The sequence below is a fragment of the Ammospiza caudacuta genome, chromosome 3, assembly GCF_027887145.1.
Source record: "Ammospiza caudacuta isolate bAmmCau1 chromosome 3, bAmmCau1.pri, whole genome shotgun sequence".
Classification (NCBI taxonomy): Eukaryota; Metazoa; Chordata; class Aves; order Passeriformes; family Passerellidae; genus Ammospiza; species Ammospiza caudacuta.
In genome coordinates this window covers 9082008-9103843 of record NC_080595.1, presented here as the reverse complement: position 1 = coordinate 9103843, position 21836 = coordinate 9082008, and the positions used below count along the sequence as shown (strand labels likewise).

Below are 21836 nucleotides of genomic sequence, written 5' to 3'. Positions count from 1 at the left end.
GAAGAGGGAGTTTAAACAAAACCATATAACAAATCCCCCTTTGCTTGCAATTATTTTTTTCTACCTGGTTTGGTCAATTTTAAATCATAAGCTGTCTATATTTCACAGGACTGTCTGCTATTAATTACATTTGGCAAGCTTATGTAGTTTCATTAAAAGATTATGCAGCTCTGACATTAAATTTACTACTAGACAAAACCAAGTGCTAATAAATTAGAAATTCAATACAAAATCAGCTTTCAACTGCAGCTAAAACAGGACAGAGCTGTCTCAAATCTTGCCGTCTATAACAACTTAGCAAGATCCTGAAGACCAAAAGCATGGGATGAGAAAGGTGAGAATGGGATTTCCAGTAAAGCCAGTCAGTGCCAAAGGAATACCAAGCAGTATTTTGAGAAGCAAAACAAGCTAAAAACTAACTTGATTTAGAAGGATTAAGGTCTATTTCATGGAGTTTTATCAATCATTTGCAAATGAGATTAGCCCACTAAATTTTAAATAGACTTGTAAAAAGACTCCAGCCATCTGAGAAGTTGTTTTCTAGTCAGTACTGAACACTTTACACCATAGTGAGACAGTACACACTGCTGTGACAACAAACAAGAACAAAAAATATACACACACATGGAACTTCGGGGGATAGAAGAAAAAGCAAACCTCATGTTGTTTCCCCTTAGAGAAATTAATCTTATTGCCAAAAAAATGTATGTAGTAGCTAGAAATGAGACACTTTCATAAAGCTGCTGTGCAAGACAATAAAGGACAAGTACTTCCAATCTTATTTCCAAATTGGACAATGAAGTTAAGAATAACACAACTGCCTAATGGAGACCAAAAGCAAAGACTAAGAATTCTCAGCAAATTGAAATGCCAGAGTTAAGAAGATGAGTCTAAAAAAGCTATTCCAGTTACAAACTGGTCCCTGGGGCTATGCAGTTCTCAGTTTCTGAGAACACTACTGATATAGCAAACTTGTTGGCATTAATGCTGCTGAAAGTTTTCTTAAGAGTGCTATATCCAACATCAAGCTTTCATTATATAGTATTTTGTGGTGGTATTTTCTATCTTCTATATGATTTAAGCAATCCAAGAGGTATGCCCAGTCTTTCTTTACTGAAGTCTCAAAAAAGGTTGATTTGAACGAGAATTTGAATTGTTACATGCATATTTCTTACCATTGTTAGTGCAGCTTCAGGTAAGAATTGTTAACATTGCAAGATACTGCAGGATAAGTTATTGGGGACTTTGGCAGAACTCAAGCATCTACTGTCACATAAGTTAGTGCTCAAGAAACAACCTGGCACTGACACATAACATAAAAAAATTTTCAATATTACCATAAAAAGGTATGCAAACTGCAGCCAAACCTAGTTTAGTAGTATTCTGCATTTTCTAAAAGAATGTGGGTTTGGTCTTTATTTTTGGGAAGTAAATAAGTACTTTTCAATAAAATAATTTACACAGAGAGAAAGGTTAAATGGGAGAACATCAAACTCAACACTGGGAGCTGATTTATGGTAACTCAAGCATAGGTCAGTCAGAAATACTGTGTTTTACAAGCAGCTTCACAGCTGCCTTTTAAAATACTTAGTACCAGAGAATGTCACTAATATTTCATGAAGAGTGAAAAAAAGCACTCAAGAGTGTCTCCTAACTCATGTGATGTGACTTTTAGTTTGTTCCCATTTCCTTAATCCTTAGATTCCTTTCCCTCCCAGAAAAAATACAGTTTTAGTTCCAAAGAGTCTTTAAATCAGAGCAGAAAACTAATTGAGGCTCCATATCATCCACCTTTTTTAAGCTGTTCAGTTTGGATCTTTAAAGGACACCATAACCACAGAAAAGTTGAAATAAACTGTTTACAAGACAAACAGCATCAGGATCTCAATGCTTTGTTGTCTGCACATAAAAACAAAACTACCACCAAGCTTGATTTATTGGGGGAGAGGGAAGAGGGAATAAAGCCAGTGCACTATAGAAAGCAGTCAAAACCACCCCAAGTTTCAAAAGCCTTCAGGCTAATTCAAAATACAACCTTCCAAAGGGAGGGGAAAAACAAATACATAAACAAAGGATGAATGAGTTTATTTCTCTGCTATTCTGAAAGCTGGGTCTGCATAAACAGGACATAAAGATCTTTCATGCAAATATATCAGACAAAGTACTCTGTAGTTCTTACAGGCTCAGAACAGAAGATGAAAACACCCTCCCAGCAAGGAGGTGCTGCTCAACGTGCTTCCCAGTTCCAGGCACACTAGGCCATATTAATAGAAAATATAAGTAAAGGCCTCTAAAATAGTCTTTTTAGGCAATTTTCTCCAAAAACATGATTATGCTGGTGCTGAATATTCCAAACAGGGCCATTTAATATGGCTGTAGGGAAACAGGCTGCGCCAAGCTAAACAGAAATGTCAGAAGGTTTGGGTGATGGTCAAGGCAATCTGCATGGTAATAAATACACTTTGTAACATTTTATCATAAAATGTAGCAATCACTCTGAAATCAGTGTTACAAAGAAGAAATTGTTAAGAAATATAGAGCAGGGATAAAAGGTGGTGCGTCTTCATTCCTCCTGGGAACTCTGACTAGGCACTGCCCTACTAGTTACACAATGTTTGTATCCTGTACATAAACAGGGTAAAGCTGTGCAGAAACTACAAATCTCTGTATATCCCAAAGGGAAACTTAAGAAAGAATTCTTTCCCATATAGTTATTACTGAGAAAGGGATATGAACATGGAGTTAAAGGCAGTACTACTAATGAGTTCTAAGAACGGAGATATTTAGGTGCATTTGTGCTGTACTGCAAATCTTACATTTAAGAGCAGACAGATGTAAAGAAACCTCTTTCCTTAGGTCAAGGTTTCACAGTAGGAAACAGACAATCTTCAAGCTTGTTACTACAAAACATCTAATCCATTACTCTGTGCTCAAACACCACTTCCAAAGGTTCATCCAGTTTGTAACCATGCAATTACAAAAGTACTTTCTTTTGTAAAAGTTACACAAGGAACAGGAATATCTTACAGGAGATTATGCAATATTTACAAGTTAAATATTTTCTGTCCCTTCATCAGAGCAAGTCCTGACAGCACCAAGCTGAATAAAGTATGACAGAAAGATGTCAGGACCTCAGAGGTTTTAACAACTGCACCACGCATTCAGGGTTTCTCTAAACTTTATAAATTCTATTTGGATAGTGGGATTCTGTGTTTTAAATAACACAACAAGAGATTGATCCAGAAGGACACACTCTACAGAGCAATTTACAGCACTTTAGATACATCAGTTCAGGCACCTGATCCCTCCATCCCAAAAAGCTTACCATCTCTGAATAACTTAATTCATACTCATTGAAACTTCTCCTATGGAAAATCAGAAATAAACCACTTTGAACTGGTTTTGAACTGCCACTATGAAAATGCTGCACAGGGGTAAACAGGCCAAGCAAACTATCCCCACTCTTCTTTTATAGTGAAAGAACTCCCTAATGCCACTTTTACTAACCTCACAGCTCCTCAATTTTTCCTGTTTGGTCATGTGCCAAGCATTTTTGGCAGAAAACATTAAGCTAGCTTAGATCATGCTATAGAAACAGTCTGTTCCATAGGTTTCTTTAAGCAGGTTCTTAGGCCAAGCAGTACCTGGAAGATTCCCCAACACACTACATGCCAATGAGAACCAAGATGAAAATCGTGGATCTTTACAATTAAAAATCACTTCCTAGGAATGCCAAAATATGGTTGATCTCGTCTCATTTGACTCTAAGTATTCCCAGCTTTGGCAGGAACACATTTCAGTCCCAAAACAATGTGTCATGCCAACCCCAGCCAGAAAAGCAAGACATGAAATCCTCCATTCCATCACCTTCAATGCACATGAAATTTATCATTCTGACCTTGGCACACCCTGTATGTATAGAAGCATCCACCACAGCAAGCCCAAAGCCTAAACCATCATATCCCACTAGTATAGACTGTTTCCAGGGTAAAAAAATTGCCATAATAAAATGTGCATTCAAGATCCAGAAGGGGGAAAAGAGGAAATTAAAGTATTTGTCAGGTAACCCAAGTGCACAATATTTGCACAATGAACTGCATGCCTTGGTTCCAAAGACAGCTCATCTCTCACCTTGAGATCTGAGCTACCCTGCCTTTAAAAGCATCTGCTAATCCTGCACAGTCCTCAAAAGATTTAGTCTTGCCCTTGGGGGCAAGAGGATATAGTTCCTTTTCCACTCAGTATTCTTAAAATAATAGCATCATAAACTAAGTCATAAAGTCACAGCATAACATCCAAGTGCTCTTCCTTACAATAATTCTATAGAACAGTGATGATACAAGTAAAGCAATCCCAAGAGCTTGCTCCTGTAGCTGACTTCAATAAAACTTCTGGAACACCAAAAAACACATTTCACACTCATTTCACATTCTAATGTAGCTCATTTTCTCCTGACAGCTAAAGAAATGAGCAGCTAACAGCTATTGAACATAAAATTCCTATTCTTTAGTAAACCTCTCCACAATTACTCTGTTCTTTATCCATTAAAGAAAAGTATTTAAAAAGCAAAATCTGCCTGTTGATGGTTTGATTTCAAGGTGGCTTTTTTTGATCTATAGCTTTTTTTGCACATGACAGAACACTGAAATCCTCACTGTTTGCATTGGAATACTGCACCACCCAGCTATAGGCTGCTTGGCTGACTTTACAGAACACTACAGTCAGGAAAGTAAAATGTGTAAATCTAATACTTACATCTTTTTAAACTACATAAATGCTGGTTTAATACTTTTGCAAATACTGACGACTAGTTGGCAAAGGGCAGCAAATTCTGCCACAGCTATGACAACTGATGATGGCAGTCAATGAATAGGAATAAATTATTCAAGTTCTCTACCTGTCAATTTAAACTGCTAATGAAAATAAGGTGTTTTAAGAGCAATCAACTCTGACACATGTCTTGGATTCTTTCCAAAGTGAGGCAGTAATATTTGGAGTTATTCTGTGTTTAATACTTACCTCTTCCATTTAAGTTTTAGGGACTGCTTGTTTTCATTTTGTTGCAAATACTATTAAATTTATCCTTAAAATAAGAGGAAGTTACTAAACGCTGCACATTTCCACAAAGCCACAAAGGCAGTAAAATAGGAGATTTTTTTCTATAGTTATTAAACACTGTTGCTTTTAGTTAAACGTAGACAGAGGCAATGGCAGTAGATTTCCATTTAATCTTGATGTTTTTGGGTATTTTTCAAAAGGCTACAGTAACAAACATAAGCATTAAATATGACAACTGGAAATAATCAGACAGACAGAAACTATCACAAAATGATTTTGCCATCTATATCTAATACTTCTTTCCACTCAGTGCATAAGAAGTCTCAAGATGAGAGAACAAAGCTTTTCTTTTTAAAGACACACTATCACTGGTATGTAAAACAGCACCAGCCTTCCTGGGTGAGATAAAAACTTCAAACATTGCACATATGCAGTAGAGATGAAAGACCAAAGGAAAGTCAAGCAGAACAAAGCAATTACCAAGGTGGAATTCTGCCAGCAGAGAGTTTCCCCTTCTGCCCTTCACACAACAACCTATTTGCAACCGAAACTGGATTCTTGATTCCTAAAAAAGAAAAATTAGAAAAAAAATGGGAACAAAACATTAAAATATTTTCCCTCATAGCACTATAGAGTTCATTTTGGCAGTGGATTCCTTTAATTTCTCAGATACCTTTAATTTCCAAGGGTTTGTCAAGTAATTAAGAGACACCTTATGTTTCAATGTAGCAACAACATTTTCAGTTTTCCCTTCACATGCTGTTGGTAGTGACAAATCCTTCCAGTCAACACCTCCCCCACTTTTTATTGAAAAGAAAGAACAAACCATATTGAAATAGGAGGAATGATCTCCTACCACAGAAATCTCATGTAAAATCTATTGTATCTAAGGGTCAAAGATGCTTATAAGCATTAATTTTTCCAGGTGGAATTCTCATTTGGATCTATCTGGCCAGAACAGGAATCACAGGACTCAGGTTTACCTGTCTCTCATTCTCAATTTCCTCCTTCCCCATGGTTGGAAGGATACATTTTGTAACAAACAAGGCTTGAAACACTTAATTTTACTAATTATTTCAGATTTATATCTACATGAGGAAGCTATTACCACAGTTTAGAACTACTGTAGGATAAAGAACAAAACTTGAAATCTCATGAGAAAAGCTGTTCAATAGTAAAGCTTTATATACTTAGAATGAAGCCTCAACAACCCTTCTTTGGGACTTTATATCTATATTTGTTTTACAGTGAAAGTTAAAACTGGAAAAAAGAGAGAAACATTAGTTCTCATATTAAACAAGTCCCATATGCAAGTAAATTGCCTGAGCAAAAAAAAAAAAAAAAACAAATAAAAAACCTAATTTAAACACTTGTAATACTTTCTAACAACTGCATTTTATTACAAAATTACCATTCTTCAAATACATCTCAGCAAACTGAGTCCCACTGTGAATACTGTATGATATCACACAATTGTGCTACATCAAAGGATTATCAGTGAACTAATAAGACAACGTGTTCCACAAAGAAATTAACACAAAGCAGCATTTCAGGGAGCAGGAATGCCTCCCCCTTTTTTAAAGGAGCAAAATTGATTTAAACACAGAATTTACAATGTGTCCCCCTTAAAATCAGTAACAAAAACCCCAAAATTGATCTTGGCACTTAAATCAGCAGTTAGCTTTATAATACATAATGAACATACCACTCAGTGCTCCAACAGCTCCAAAATTCAATGACTTTCCATCCATTATACTGGCATCACATTCTATCTCACCCAGAAGGTTTAGGTTAGATCCCAATCCTGCATTTGTAAAAGGAGAATCCTAAAAATAAGAATAGAACACTATAAGGCCACATCCATAAGAGACTAGATTTAAATCTCTGTGTAACTGATCTGATGGCACTGATCTTGGTGCAATGCAATTTCTTATTTTAGTAATTTAATCTTCCATAACAAAGACAAGGGAAATTTGAACAGAACATCTAAAATTACTACAATGGACAGCTGTCACCTCTGTAGGGTGTGATATATCTTAAATGCAATAATGCACTAATATAAAAACCAATCACATAATTAAAGATGATCACTTCTATGCAAGCAAAAGCCTTACAATACAAGTGGAAATCTCTCCCTCCCCCAAAGTACACTTTGCTTGGTCTTTAACCCATCAAGTATCATTTAAATAACATTTCATAATCACTGCACAGACCAGTCTCCCTTTGAAACTCCTATGTATGACACTACAGCAAAACAGAACTGTCCTTTTTCTGAACATTCTAAGCCCATGACTAAAAACTCACTTCGTAAAACTCCTATTTGACCATTAGCACAGGGACTGTGGTCTGGAAGCTTCTTGACTAAAAACCAATTTCCATTTCATAGAAACCATGGAACAACATTTTAACAACATCATAAAGATTTTTTGTTAACACCTTCTATGGCTTTTAACAAACCCAAGTCTGTCCAAAAGTAAGTTCTGCATGCTAAAACTGAAGCCATTTTTACCCTTCCATTTCATCAGAGCATCCCCATGACTTTAAAACCACAAAATTTCAAAGTAGCACAGTTCAGCAGTCTCACTGCCAGCTCAATACAATCCCTCTTCTATATGCAAGCAATATAGGACAAAGAAATAACAGCTAAATCCAATTTCAGAGAGATGCTGCATGATTTTAGGGTTTCCTATGTTTAAATTACAACAGTGTAACAACCTGATGTGACAAAGAACAATGTTTGTCTAGATCACCTGTGTATTGTGGAAATATGAGATCTCATTTCACTGATGAGCAGTAAAAGCTGAACCAGGAAACAAATTATTGGAAACAGCTCAAAGTTCTGTCTTACATTTCAAATTAACTGGATGGGTTTTGAACATTCAAATTTGCAATGAATTTGAAGAAATAAAAGAGGTGAGCACATAGAAATGAAAAATAAATCTGATGTCAGTTAGCTTTTATTAACTTTCAAATCAGCAAGCAGTGAGTAAATTCAAAATCTGTTCTGCAAGATGTTGATTCAAATTTACAGAGACACGCAAAGAGTTCTCAGCGTTTGAGCCACCAAAACACTATCATGAAACTGGCCTTTATCTTCTGCTTTTTCCTTCTGAAGCAGCATAAGATTTTATCCCATTTTATCCCATATCACAACACTTAAAATTCACGGTGTATATTCATTTTGTTGTTTATTTTGACAGAAACACCTCACAGCAAGTAAGTAAATTTGAAAAGATTTTAGGATAATGAAACCTTTAGAGTGCACAAACAATTTTCTGTAGAAAGGGGATGGGTGGGGGAAAATATGTTTAGAAACAGATGATGGCCTTGAAAAGGCAGAAGATTCAGAGTAGCTGCTGGCTTAGCTGGCTTCATTGCTCCCCAGGCACTACAAATATGAAGAAAATTAAGTCAGTGAAGTTTAGGAAAAAAGAGAGCACATAAGTAGTGGAAGAACTGAAAGCAAACAGTGAAAGGTACTTGGAAGACACAGTAAAACCAGGAATGCTTATGATGACCAATGCTTGCTCCTAGTGCTGTCCAAGCCCTCTGCCCCTGGGTAATCAGAGTGCAAAGACATATGAGTGGAGACAAATCTCTCATGTTCTGTTCCAAACACATTCACTCAGGGCATTACACTTAAAAGAATTAGCAAAGAGGAAGAATGTTGTGCTCCACAGATTTGTCACTGCCAAAGCAGAGGCAGCTGTTATCCTAAGAGTAGATGTCATGGCCAAATCCAGGGAGTAAGAAGGATCCACCAGAAAGAAGTCCTGGTAGCACCGTGCAGAATCCCTCTGCACTCAAGGTACAAAGGTCTCTGCTATCTGGTAAAGGTAATAATCAAAAGAGGCCAGGGAAAAAATACAGGATACAGAGTTCACTTTATTTCTAAGGAGCTGTATGTGCTACATGCTTTGGCATAGCACTTTCACTGGCACCACCATAATAATTTACTCAGAGGATCTAAGAACAAAGAGAATGTCACCTATTCCTCCCTACAGAATATCTATTAGAATACTACAGAAATTTTGATAAATAAGAACTCCACACCAAATTGCAGGTGTCTCTTTGGTGGGGTAACTCTCATATTAGGACACAGAAGGAATCTCACACAAGTAACTTCTCCAGTAAAAAGAAATAAAGACCAAATTCCAAGCATCTGTTCAAACTTTCTGTGGAGTTCCAATTAGCTGTAGAATCAGATTGCATTCAATTAAGAAAACAGGCTTAGAATTCCTAAGAGGAAGATGGTTTAACTTCACACATCTGAAAGGCAATCTAAAAACAGCTTTAGAGAAACTGGGTGTGAACCCATGGAATTTTTGATATCTACTTAAGTTTCTCTGAGGTGAGATAAAAGCCTTTGAAACAATGTGGGGAAAAACCTTTATAAAAAAATGGAAACAAGACCTTCACACCTACTTCTATAAATAGGCAAAGACATGAAATACACCACACAAATACAATCTCTACTTGAAAACAGGCATCTCTGCAAAGTTGGACCAAAAGATTTCAAGAGTCTGATATGCAAGTGGAAGAATATAACATATGAACATTAAGGTGTATGTTGAAATGAAAATTCAAAACTTACAAGGAATGCAGAAAACATTTAAACAGAAGCATGAATGCCTTTAAAGAGGCAAGAAACAAACTGACCTAAGTGAAAGTCTCTTCATACCCTCAGACAGAAAAGCGCAGCACTGCAAGACCTGACTAGCATAAAATGGGGAAGAACCCAGCCAAACAATGTGCCCAGGAAAAGGGAGAACAGGAAAAGAGAAAAAGGCATCTTCAGGAATATACTTTTATTTAAAACCACAGCAACCATCAGCCTTTGTGTTTCTAAGGAAACTGAAAAAGACAAGTAAACAAACCAAGCCTGAGCTTTGCAAGTTAACACAAGCATTGCCACCATAGAACACTAAGGAAGAAGAGAGAAAAGACAAACAAATGGCTATTCAAAGCATTTTAACAAAATGTAACTCTTCAGTCACATGCAAAACACTAGACTTCATGGCAAGGACTCCACAAAGTGTCTCTAACTTACCATGCAAACCTGTAGCAAAAGAGGTAAGAAAGCTTTAAGACGTGAAATAAGAGTTTTGTTTTCCCAAGTTACCCATCTTGCAAAAACTCTCAAGCTTCTGAGGTCATCATTTTTATTTACAGAATCCTTTTTCCTTCAAAATGTATTTATAAATGTTCTGGCAGAAAATACAGGCATGCTGAAATTTCTAGCTGTGGTCAAAGTTGAAATGCTTGAAGATGTTACTCAGCTCTGTAACACATCTAGACAAACATTTAAAATGCTTGGTTTTCAATGAACATGAAAGAACATTCCATCCATCTTTGATACAGTTTTGGCCATGGCTTATTTGCAATTTCTAAAACAAATACAAAGTCTACAGGCACTTCTTTCCACATACTGTAATTTTAGAAGTTCTTTTTCCATGAGAATTTCATGACAATCAATAATCTATGAGGATGAGTCGCATCCCTTTCAATTACATGAGCAAAAATGTTCTTAGACAACACTTCTGTCACAAATTACTGTTGCTCACTCTGCAGCAAAGCATCTTAGTAATGCTTTTAACTGGAATTAACAACTTCCAGTTCATTACCCATTAGAAGTTCATCTATGGTGACTGCCTTAATACAACAAGGATGCTTCTCCTTGAAAGAGAAACCCCTGGGACTAAGACTGTATATTCAAAAGTCCTAACTACTAGGAAAATAATAATAAAATAAAAAAAACATAAAACAATTCTTCAAGAAAAAGGCTCTTTCACTACAAAACTTTGCTGACAACCATAGAAGCACACTGCTTGAGTGTAATAGGTCCAAAACATTCTTTGCGTGGATCCACAATAACAACATGCAAAATAAACGGAGCAATTTCAGTAGCAAGGAGATTGGAACCCAAAATGTGACATCTGCTTCCCCATCAATCATATTGACTCCCAATTCAAATGATGTTCATAAAGAATGTTCTACTAAAGTCAGATAAAGAAACAAGTAATCTACATACATATTAGTAAAGGATTACACTAAACTTAGAAACAATTTGAAATCTTCATCATTCTTCACATCCACTGTGTACTCCTAGCACCTGATCAGAAGATTTCATTAAGTGCTCTTTAGTCAAAGAAAAGCTTGAAATGGCATAATTTTCTCACAGCCAGACATAAACGCAAATCAACATGTGGTTTTGCTGAAAACAGCACGTTTTAAGTGGGTTGTATGGGGTCTCCTCTCCCAGAAAAAAAAAACCTGTTTAATAATTTCATCGTGTTTCAAGAAACATCCAGGCATCATATGGTGGCTAATAGCAAGAATGCAAAAACTAACAGTACTGCAATAATGTCTCTGTGAAAGTAAACAGAGTAAATAATGAGTCTTAGGAAATACCTTGTCCAGAGCATTTAATTACCAAAGGCTGACAGAGGTAACACATGCACTTGTTTCTCTGCAATACCAGAGTTCTCAAACTACAAACCATACCTGCCTTAATGACCTTATCAAGTACAGCTGATGCTTATGAAGACCAGCACAGTTGTTTTACCAATATTCTGTGTCAGTCTCGTTCTTTTGCAAAAGAAATCCACCTTTTCCTCTAGCTAATACTACCATTATTATTGTATTCACAGAACAGCATTTCACTTGAGAGTTGCACAGTCCAACAAAGAAAGGATATTCTTTCTGCACTTAGAGCCTGGAAAAATAAAACACAGACAGCATACCACAAGCAAACTGTCAGCTTGCTCATAAAAGATCAAGAGCAACTCTTGTGCCTCAACTAGTCTTTGAAGTGATGCCTTTTGGATGAGCTGCAATCCTCTGAACAGGAGTTCCGTAATTGAGCAGAACTGAGGAAAAAATTCATCTTTTGTGAGATTTCCATGAAAAGATTTGTGCCTTGCAAAGATTACAAATGTTTGGAATACAGCATTAAAAGTCTGACAGAACAGTAAAAGTGATTAAATATTTCAGATAAACTCATGGCAATGTGTCCTACAGAACCCAAAATATCAAGAAGTTACGGTGAGTATACTTTACAATGAAATTTGTTATCATTTAATACAATATTCTGTTGTTCTGCATCTTCAGTTGTGTTACAGGGAGACAAGAACACAAACAGTTTCACAAAGATTTTTGTTATTTATTTACCAACTTCAAATGCTAAAATACATTGTTTGTGCTAAACCTTAAACAAAAGGGAGTGACAGCTCACTAGAGAGACCATCAACACAAACCTATATTTTTACTCATAAAATCTTGCAATTAATGAGAAAAACTATTCTGATGGCTTTGTCAACTTGCCACATGCAGTATGTTTTCCATAGAGCAACAGAAAAACTACCAGTACCAAAGCAGAAAATGCAGCTCCAGCAATGAGAAAGATGTCAGAAGGTAGTGCTCAGAACAAGGTATGAGCAGACACACAAACTGTTCCATATTTTGGAAGTTGACAGTTTAACACTTGAGAGTTTCTCATACCAGATTCAAAAAACTGCAAACCACATCGTTTTCTGGTTTGGGTATAAATTTGACTTTCCCTCAATGTAACTGTATAACTACTTTAAACTACAAGAAGGCCAAATCCCAAACTCAGTACTTCCTATTCCAGTAACAGACAGAACCTTCAACTAAGAGATTATATAAATCACTTAATGAATAAATGAAAGCAAATAATTGCATGAACTTAATTACATTAATTACATTGACTGCACTACAACCTGAGCAAAATAACATTTTATATTAAAAACAGGAAAAAGGAAAAAAAAGGTTTTGTGCAACAGAACACATAAAAATACTACCTAAGACAATTGCCAAACCAGAAAGGGGAATGATGGCAGGCATCAGCACAGTAGTAGCAAGACAGATAAGGAGAAAAATGTTTCTGATTGGAGTAATTGGAAAAAACTTCTTCATCTTAGAGACATTGCTGTTATTATACTGCTAGAGTCCCATACCTTCTAGGTAGTTTTCTCATGAGCAGCTCTTCCCAGCAGTGTTGTTCCTGCTTGCTCATCAGGGCTCCTCCAAGGCTCTCCCTGACCAGCCAACCCACCCCGTTTTTATCCCAGTTATCTTCATTAGCCACAGCTGCTGCCCAATTAAGGACAGCACAGCTGCAGCCCATTTAGAACAATTAGGATTGGGGCAAGGCCACTTACACAATACATAGATTTTACTATGGCTCAAAGGCCACCTCTACTATATTTCCCCCTTTTCGTTTCCTTACAGGAACAGATTTTACATAGACATATTTACATATTCTACAATACATACCTTTCACTGTGACTCAAAGGCCACCTGTATTTCCCCAACATACATTTTGCTTATGACTCAAAGGCCACATTACAACACATACATTTTCCCATGACTCAAAGGCCATTTACAACACACACAGCTCCTTGCTCAAAGGCCATATTCTCAAAGCTCCTGGCTGTCACAGCTCCTCAACTCAAAGGCCATGTTCTTATACAGCTCTCAGCTGTCCTATCCTCCAATGTTTTTGTTACATTTCTAGAGTCCCAGCTCTCAGGCTGCCACAGCTCTTGGCTGTCCTACCTTCTATCATGTCGGGGTCACCACTTGTTGTTATCATATTTCTAGAGTCCCATACCTTCTGGGTGGTTTTCTCACAAGCAGCTCTTCACAGCAGTGTTGCTCCTGCTTCTTCACCAGGGCTCCTCCAAGGCTCACCTTGACTAGCCAGCCCACCCCCTTTTATCCCAGTTATCTTCATTAGCCACAGCTGCTGCCCAATTAAGGCCATCACAGCTGCAGCCCATTTAGAACAACTAGGACTGGGGCAAGGCCACTTATACAATACATAGATTTTACTATGGCTCAAAGGCCACCTCTACTATAAGACATAACTTGTTCTACAGAAGCTACTTCTGAGTATTCAAATCTACTAAAGAAAAAGATAAGTCTCTTGGGGATAACAAAAACATACAGACTATTTAGTCCAGACACAGCTGCAAAGAGATCTGCAACTGTTCGGTTAAGCTTCTCAAAGTATGTTTTTCTCTGTAGCTCAGGAACACAATAAAAATCACAACCCAAAGTAGATTTTTATTTTTGTTGTCCACTGAGGAGGGAGCTGACACACAAACCAGTCTCATGGAGTGAGAGCAGCCTCAGTGTGCTTAGGGAAGTGCATGGTAAATAATCCCATTAGAGAGATGCTGCTTCCTGTGAGCTATACTCTAATGTGTAAGACAGCACATGAAAGCATACTTGAACAGCTCAGGGAGACCCACAGGAGGGCTGAAAGCCAAGGCACTTGCCAAGTTCACAGTGTGACTGAAGCCTTGGCTCCCAGTCAGCATGTCTAACACATACTGAAGTATGCACTGACTGCCTGCCTTACGCCAGCCCCACCACGTACATTAATGAACACTTTCCCAACATCTGGATAAGAAAATCCACTGCTAATCCTCTTGGAATACTACCATAAATTCCAAGTGCAGGAAATTATTTTTACAGCACAACACTTACCTTGCTTTCCTTTTTTTTTTTACTAATAAAGTTGGAGGGGAAAAAGCAATTACTACTTACAGGAGAAGAAGAATACCTGTTTCCATCATCACTGTCATGAGTGATTAGTGGATCTGGGATAATGACCAAACTGCTTCATTTACCACCCAGAAATGTTTAGCTTTACTCACTTCTACATTATTTCATGGGGACCTTCACTGTGGCAGATGCTATAAAAACCTCATCACTCTAAAAAGACATTTTTCCAAAAACCTCACCAGCAGCTGCTCATCAAGATGTTCTACCTTAATTAACAAGTACTGTTTTGAAATAAAAACATTACTGGCCCATTCCTCTACATATATTTTGTCATAATAATCACACCCAGTAGGATATATTTTCCCTCTCTAAGAAGCAGAGCCAGAACAACCTGTCTGTACTCAGCAAGCCAGAAATTAAGTTGCTTACAAAGTGTTCAATAAGTCTTTAATCACTGCATTTATTCTTAAAGGTTAAAGACTATCTGATAAGGCATACCTAAAATGACAACCAAATTGCACCAACTAGGAAACTTTTATTCAGTTTGCATTTTTATAAAGTACTTAAACACATTTACACCAAAATACAGTGGAAAAGCAAAAGATAAAATTAGTGTACCACAAAAATAAAATTCCACTGAGATTGCCCATTTAATATCCCCCTACAGAAAGTTTTGGCAAGATTTACCCAAGAGGTGTACTTACTACAAGTCAGAAATTCGTACCTCTAATTCTATAAGTGCTGCAGTCACTGCATCTGTTGCAAGAGCACCAGCCTGGAGCTTTTCAATTGCCTGGAAAACACAAGTTTTAGCTGATTAGGAAATTCTATTATTCAGTGACTGAGGCCTACATTTTCCTATTCCTGTATAAAATAAAATCTTCACCAAATTAGTTTAAAATATAAGAGGGTGTAAGAACAAGAGGCACTGGAAAAAGTCAGTATGACCCATATGAGGGCAGATCTGAAGATATGATTTTACTGCTATGACATTGTGACACTGCATTTAGTAGCAGATTTCTGCATAGTCAAATTTCTGTCAAAATAGCTTTTTATACTTTATATCCTCAAACACCAAATGTTTCAGTCAACAAGCTTCAATTTTTCCTTCCAAGACTCAACAAAAATTTCTAGTACCACATATAGCAATTACCATAAAATTGAAGAGAACTTCACAAACTCATTTAAAGCCAACACAAATCATGTAAAATAATGTTACCTTCAAATTATATACAACAGTGAAATTGTAGAGCCTAATAGTATTTATTAGATTCATACTGAACAAGACCTTACAGTCAAGCTTTCTCAGGGAACCCCAGAAAACAACTCTGGCTGCAAGACAAACCTGAAATTGTTTGTTCTTCACAGAAGTTATTGATGTTGGCTACTGAGCTCAAGAGTAGCTACACAGAATCTCAAATTGGACTTCAATGCAACAGCAGATCTCACATAACTAGCTGCAAAATGACTTTCACCAAGGCTAAAAAAGCCAGTGCTAAGTTTGGATGATTTGTGAGGCCTCTCATTACAAAATTAGATTGGTATTAGGATTGAGCAACAAACTGTAACACAAAGTGATAATTATCAGAGACCAACTCTGAGGCTCCTCTAAAAATCCTGCCAAGCTCCTTCTCCCTGGAGAAAGCAAAAGACATTAACAATTTTAGAGAGAGGTCTTCCAGCTACTCATTCAACACTTAAAAGACAGGACTTCCCAGTTCCAAAGCAAAGTTCTTGGAAGAGATGAAAACATATTAATTTCAATGGAAATGAAAGTCTTGCCATTTCTCTGTTTCCAAATTTGATTTTTTTGTTTTTGTTTTTCCTGTTTCTACCTCCCTTCCTATTAAGAGGGTAAGTGCTATCAAGAATAAAATAATTATAGAAACTCCTACATTCACAGAGCAACCTGGATGCTAGAGTTTATTTAAACTCCAGAGTGGACATGGAAGAAATCAATATACAGACACCATACTTAGCTCCAGAAAACAGAAAGCTGTAGGAATACTCCTTGTAGGCACCACTGTGACCTTCTCTTGCTCTCCCACTGTTCATTTGGTGTCTGCTATTTGCCAGCACTGGAGAATGTTGCTGCATCTCATGGCCACTCACTGTCCTGCTCTGTATCATCTTAACTGTTTCTGCTCTGTTTTCCCTCATTTCCCTCAATAAACACACAGAGCCCAAGCAGCTAAGTGCAGATATTTCCTGTGTCCCCAGTACAGGACTGTGGAGCTGGTGACACATACCTTCTGGCAGGCTCTTTTGCACACATGCTTGTACTCTTTAGCTTTGGATTCAGAATGATAACCTGCACCTGCAATTGAAACAAAAGGAAAATCTATTATAGTAGCTGGCAAACTCCAGCCTGTACTTCACATAGAGATTTAAGACACAGGCAGATATAGTGTTCCTTATTCTGGATTACACTGGCATTTCCTTTTTCTATCAGTGATTGACAACTTTATGCATTCCAACACAGAATCAAACACACTCAGTAAAATACAGGATACAGATCATACATCCAGAAGCATGCAGGTATAAATATCAGCATCAATCTTTTCCTATAAAAACTTTCAAGAGATTCCAGTTTCACTCACTCTTGGAGGATTTCCAGCACAGCTTTTTTCTTTACTGTCCATTATTGGGCAAAACCCTCATTTTTAAGTCAAACTCTTGATTTTCTTTTTTCCACAATTCTGCTCATTTTCTCATGTTTATGCTATGTTTTTAGAGCTTTTTACTCCTGACTTAGAACAAGGAGTTCCTTCAAATGAAGATCATTCAGATTTTTCACCTTTTTCTTATTCTCAGCTTTTGTATCTATCCCATTGTATTGAACCATTCTGCCCTACTTTGAAGCCACTGCCCCTACTTGCATAGCTGAAAAATTTATTAATGCCACCATTCTACTAAATACAGCATCAGAAAAACAAGAGTGGAGCATATATTTAAAATCTACTTCTGTTTTACAAGGTTTTGCACTTAAAAACATGCTTGTATTTATCTCAACTTCCCTTTGCTCACCTCTAGAAATATTAGTTTTGAGGAACTCTAATAAAATAAGCTTTAACACCAATACCAAAGTGACCCAGTAAATGACACTATATTGAGCAATTTCATTTGCCCTTAAAATAGAATACCAGAGTCATCAAACATCAATCCAGAATAAACTGTTTAAGGTTTGGAGCTGGTTTTTTAACCTTAATGATTTTATAAAGCAAGTAACATGTTGGCTTTTCAAATATTTTAGGCATGACCAGGCCACTTTGCTCTATTTTACCTCATGTACTCATATAGATGCTCAAAACAAATATACACCCAGATATAAGCATTGTTTACTTCATGATTCATAGTATTTAATAAAGAATCTATGAAAAAAGAATTTATGAGCAAGACACACCAAACACATAATTTCTGTATTAGATCTGAGTAGAGGAGTCCTTCATTACATGTGGAAAGAACAAACAGTAACTCACTTAAATATGAACAAGATCAGAAAAATAGACTCAGAAGAAATGTCAGAAGGATAAAAAGATTTCTGCAACAAACAGCCCTAGCAGATTTCAGTAGGTCTCAGCTGGACTGTCCTCCAAGCTTGACAAGGAACCTTCAGCGGTGAAAGGACTGTATTTGATCTTTCCATAGGTAAAGAAACAGACTGAAATATCTCCCTCATTTTGTAGGTTTGCCAAGCTTAGCAGACAAGTACAGAATACCACATTTTATAATCATTTACATTTAGGGGTTTTCTTTGTCAAGGAGAACAAAAACACCATCCAGAACAACCAAAGAACTACATTTTGATTAAGAGTTTCCAGTGCAACCTCCAATCAAACTCCTCATTCCGAAATTTGAACACACAGTTAATGTCACTTTATTAGCACACTAGTAGTCCAGACCCACTATAAAATTTTTGTTGCTATCTAGTTTGATACCAAACTACTCATTATTTCCATTGCAGCTGTTCTGCTTCCACACCTTACCTGCATGGACAAGCACAAATCCCACTCGTTTCCCTCTTTGGGTTTGCTTTGTTTCGGGCTCTTTGACCACCACTTTTACAGCTGTAACCTGAGATGATTTGGAAGGTAACACTTCTACTGAACTTATCCCCTTCTCCATGGTCACACATTGGGATCACCATCTTCTACTGGGAAGGAGCACACTTCCATTCAAAAATAAACTCTGGAGAGAAATCATCCTAAAACCAGATCAGATATATATGTTAGACACTGACTTCAAGAGATGAATTTCACACAAAGAACCAAATCCCAAAGAATTTTTGGGAGAGAAGTTTGAACCAAGGGGAACACACCTCTCCAAAGCAGGGTTTCCAAGTTCTGCCTCTTCCCTAGCATTAATGAGACCTGAAAGAATCAAAGTTCATGCTGCAAGCTGAAAGCAGCCTTTTCACTCCAACATAACTTGAACCTAATGATCTTGCCAGACACTGGAAGGAACTGTTAATATAACTTTTGCTTTCCATGGTGGCCTGTTTTCCAACAATACAACTAATTTCTCCAGCCATCACATCTAACTGGCACATGACTAACCTTTGCCTTTCTATGCAGGGAACACCTGTTGAAGATCCTATAATGAACTCCTAGTCTTCTATATTGTTTCATCCCATCTCCTTATAATTCCCCACTAATTTGCAGCAGGAAAAGAAAAAATAGATTAACTTTTATTTAATGACAAATTATTTCTAAAACAAAACCCAGCCTAAAACAGTCAAATAATGTTTATCTGGGTAAAGAGAGCTACCATGATTACTAGTAAACCTCAACATGCTAAAGTCAAGCTCAAATAATTTAGTAACTATTGGTTTTGATGGTTACCCTTCAGATGCTAAGGAAATTAATGTTTATAGAAAGCTAATGGAAATATTGTCAGTATTGTCTAGTATGTGAAACAAAAATAACAGTGCAGAATGATGTATTTATCAGGAGTTGCCAATCAAACTGCCTGTATTTACTGCTGCTCTTATCCACAGCTTACTACATATTAATCCTGACACAAAAACATTTGTCTACTTCAGAAGATAAAACAGAGGCATTCCACACACTGAATTACTTAAGAAAGTGAAAAGCATGTAATGTTAATGGAGAAAACCTCTGTAATATATTAAGATAGCTTATATATTAAGAACTAGATAAATTTTAAGGTCCCTTCCAATCCAAACTCTGACTCTCCACCTCTATATTCCAATATAACATCTATCACTCCTACCATCTCAAAAAGGACTTTGTAACCCAGGAACACTGGAAGGTGAACAGAAGTGGGAAAATGAGATGTTTAATGCATAAGACTTAAACCACTAACTCTTGAAATGCTATATGGCTGACTCCAGCAATTAAATAGCACCCCATTTAAATGGCCCAAACAATGTAAATGATCTTTACCAAGATTCAGCACTGCCAGAGAACAAACCAGCTGGTTTGCCATAACTATTCCTTTGATAAGAAAAATCAGCACAGCTCTGGAGGAAGTTATTCGCCATAATTTCTTCCCAAATACTAAACATACCTAGTAATCTGCATACACTTATAAATTTACTTTTCAAAATTAAATATTAACTTAATGCTATAATTATATATGTCCTGACAAAAAATGAAAGGCTACTATAATACATAGGTTCTACAGAAAGTGTTTATGGATTGCATCCAATTGTAATTGTCACTTGAAAAAATTTCAGAGCTAACATTAAAGTACTCATCACTGCATTTACATCCTTTTTATCAATAATAGTAAAGATGGCTCCAGCAACCATTGGTCCTCTTTGCTACACCCTACAGAAAGTCACTCCTGCAACAAGGGCACAGCACAGACTTCAGTAAAGAGAAAGAGGAGCAAGTAAGGAATTTAAACTCTCCCAGGAATGGAAGAAATAGCGTGGTAGTAGGGAAAGCAATAATGACGACAAAATAGCTTTTTAAAATTAAGATGGAAATATCACTTGAAGACTTGGTAACAGTATAGCTGCAGGCTGAAAATCCTCACTAGGCCTTTGCACAGAGCTGGGTCTAAGGATGTGTTTATTTCTACAAAGAACATGCAGACAACCCGTCTCTCTCGTTTGCTTCCGTTTGTAACACTTCCTCCACACCAACTCCATTTTCTCCAACACCTCCCATCTCAAACTGGGATCTCAATCTTCAACTCCTTTCACATTCCATTCACAAACCCGCTGCTTCCACGTGTTAAGCTCCCACTGGACCCAACTTTTCCCTTTCAAGCCTCTTCTAGGATTTATCAGCTCTCCCTCCTGGGCTGTCATACTTCCATCACTCTTGACTCCATCCGTCCCTGCTACCCATTTCCTGCTGCCCATCCGTGCAGCGCCAGGAACGGTGGGAGAACACAGCAGCGTGACTGCTGGAGAACAGCAACCGAAACCATCTGACCCCAAGAGCCCCGAGCGCACTGCAAAAGGCACTCGGACTGCGGCACGGGCGCTGGGAGAACACAGACACGAGCGAGGGTCCGGTCGGGTCGGGTCGGGTCGGGGCATCCTCCCCTCCCGCGCCTCCATCCCGATCCCGCTCCCGCCGCCCAGCCCGTGACGTCACGCGGGGCCGTGACGTCACGCGGGCAGCCCCATCGGCGGACGCGCGGCCCGGCCCAGGCCCGCTCCCGGCCCGCGCAGCCCCGCAGGCACAGAGGCCGTGCCGGGGGAGGCGGGAGCGGCGGGCCGGGGCAGCCCCGCGGCGGCGCCGCACTCACCCTGCACCGCCGCCATCCGGGACCGCCCGCTCGCCCGCCCGTTGCCTCGGTGAGCGTGAGGCGTCCCGCCCCCGGCCCGCGCCCATTGGCCGGACCGCGCCCCGCGGCCGGAAGTGGCGGCGCTGTTGATTGGCGTCCCGCAGGGCCAATGGCGTTCCCCGAGGCAGGCATGGCGGGTCCCGGGCCGGGACGGCGCTCCCGCTCCGGTCCCGCTGTGCGATCGGTGCCAGGCACGGCTCCGGGCAAAGCAGCGCGGCCCCACAGAGGCCATCTGTGTCTCAGGGCGTGGATAGTGACCTCCGGTATTGTTACCGTGAGCCCCAGGGCAATATATACATATATATATGTGTGTGTGTGTGTATATACATATATATGTGTGTATATACATATGTATGTATGTATGTGTGTATATATATGTATATATATGTATATATAATATCAACGTGCGTATATATCGTATCGATATATAATCAATATACATGTCATAGAATATGTAATGCACCTCTATATCTATGCAATAT

General features: G+C 38.1%; 1 protein-coding gene across 1 annotated transcript in view; it reads right to left on the bottom strand.

The window, feature by feature from the left end:
• Positions 1-21350, bottom strand: part of TASP1 (taspase 1) — a 79165-nt gene extending 57815 nt beyond the window's left edge. The window contains exons 1-6 of the mRNA XM_058802181.1: positions 21316-21350; positions 18576-18793; positions 16839-16906; positions 15314-15382; positions 6764-6884; positions 5539-5623 (exon numbers count right to left, since the gene is read on the bottom strand). Of these exons, the coding sequence (XP_058658164.1) occupies positions 5539-5623; positions 6764-6884; positions 15314-15382; positions 16839-16906; positions 18576-18714 (482 nt within the window). The 5' untranslated portion in view covers positions 18715-18793; positions 21316-21350. The remainder of the gene's footprint in view (positions 1-5538; positions 5624-6763; positions 6885-15313; positions 15383-16838; positions 16907-18575; positions 18794-21315) is intronic.
• Between the last annotated feature and the right edge of the window lie 486 nt (positions 21351-21836).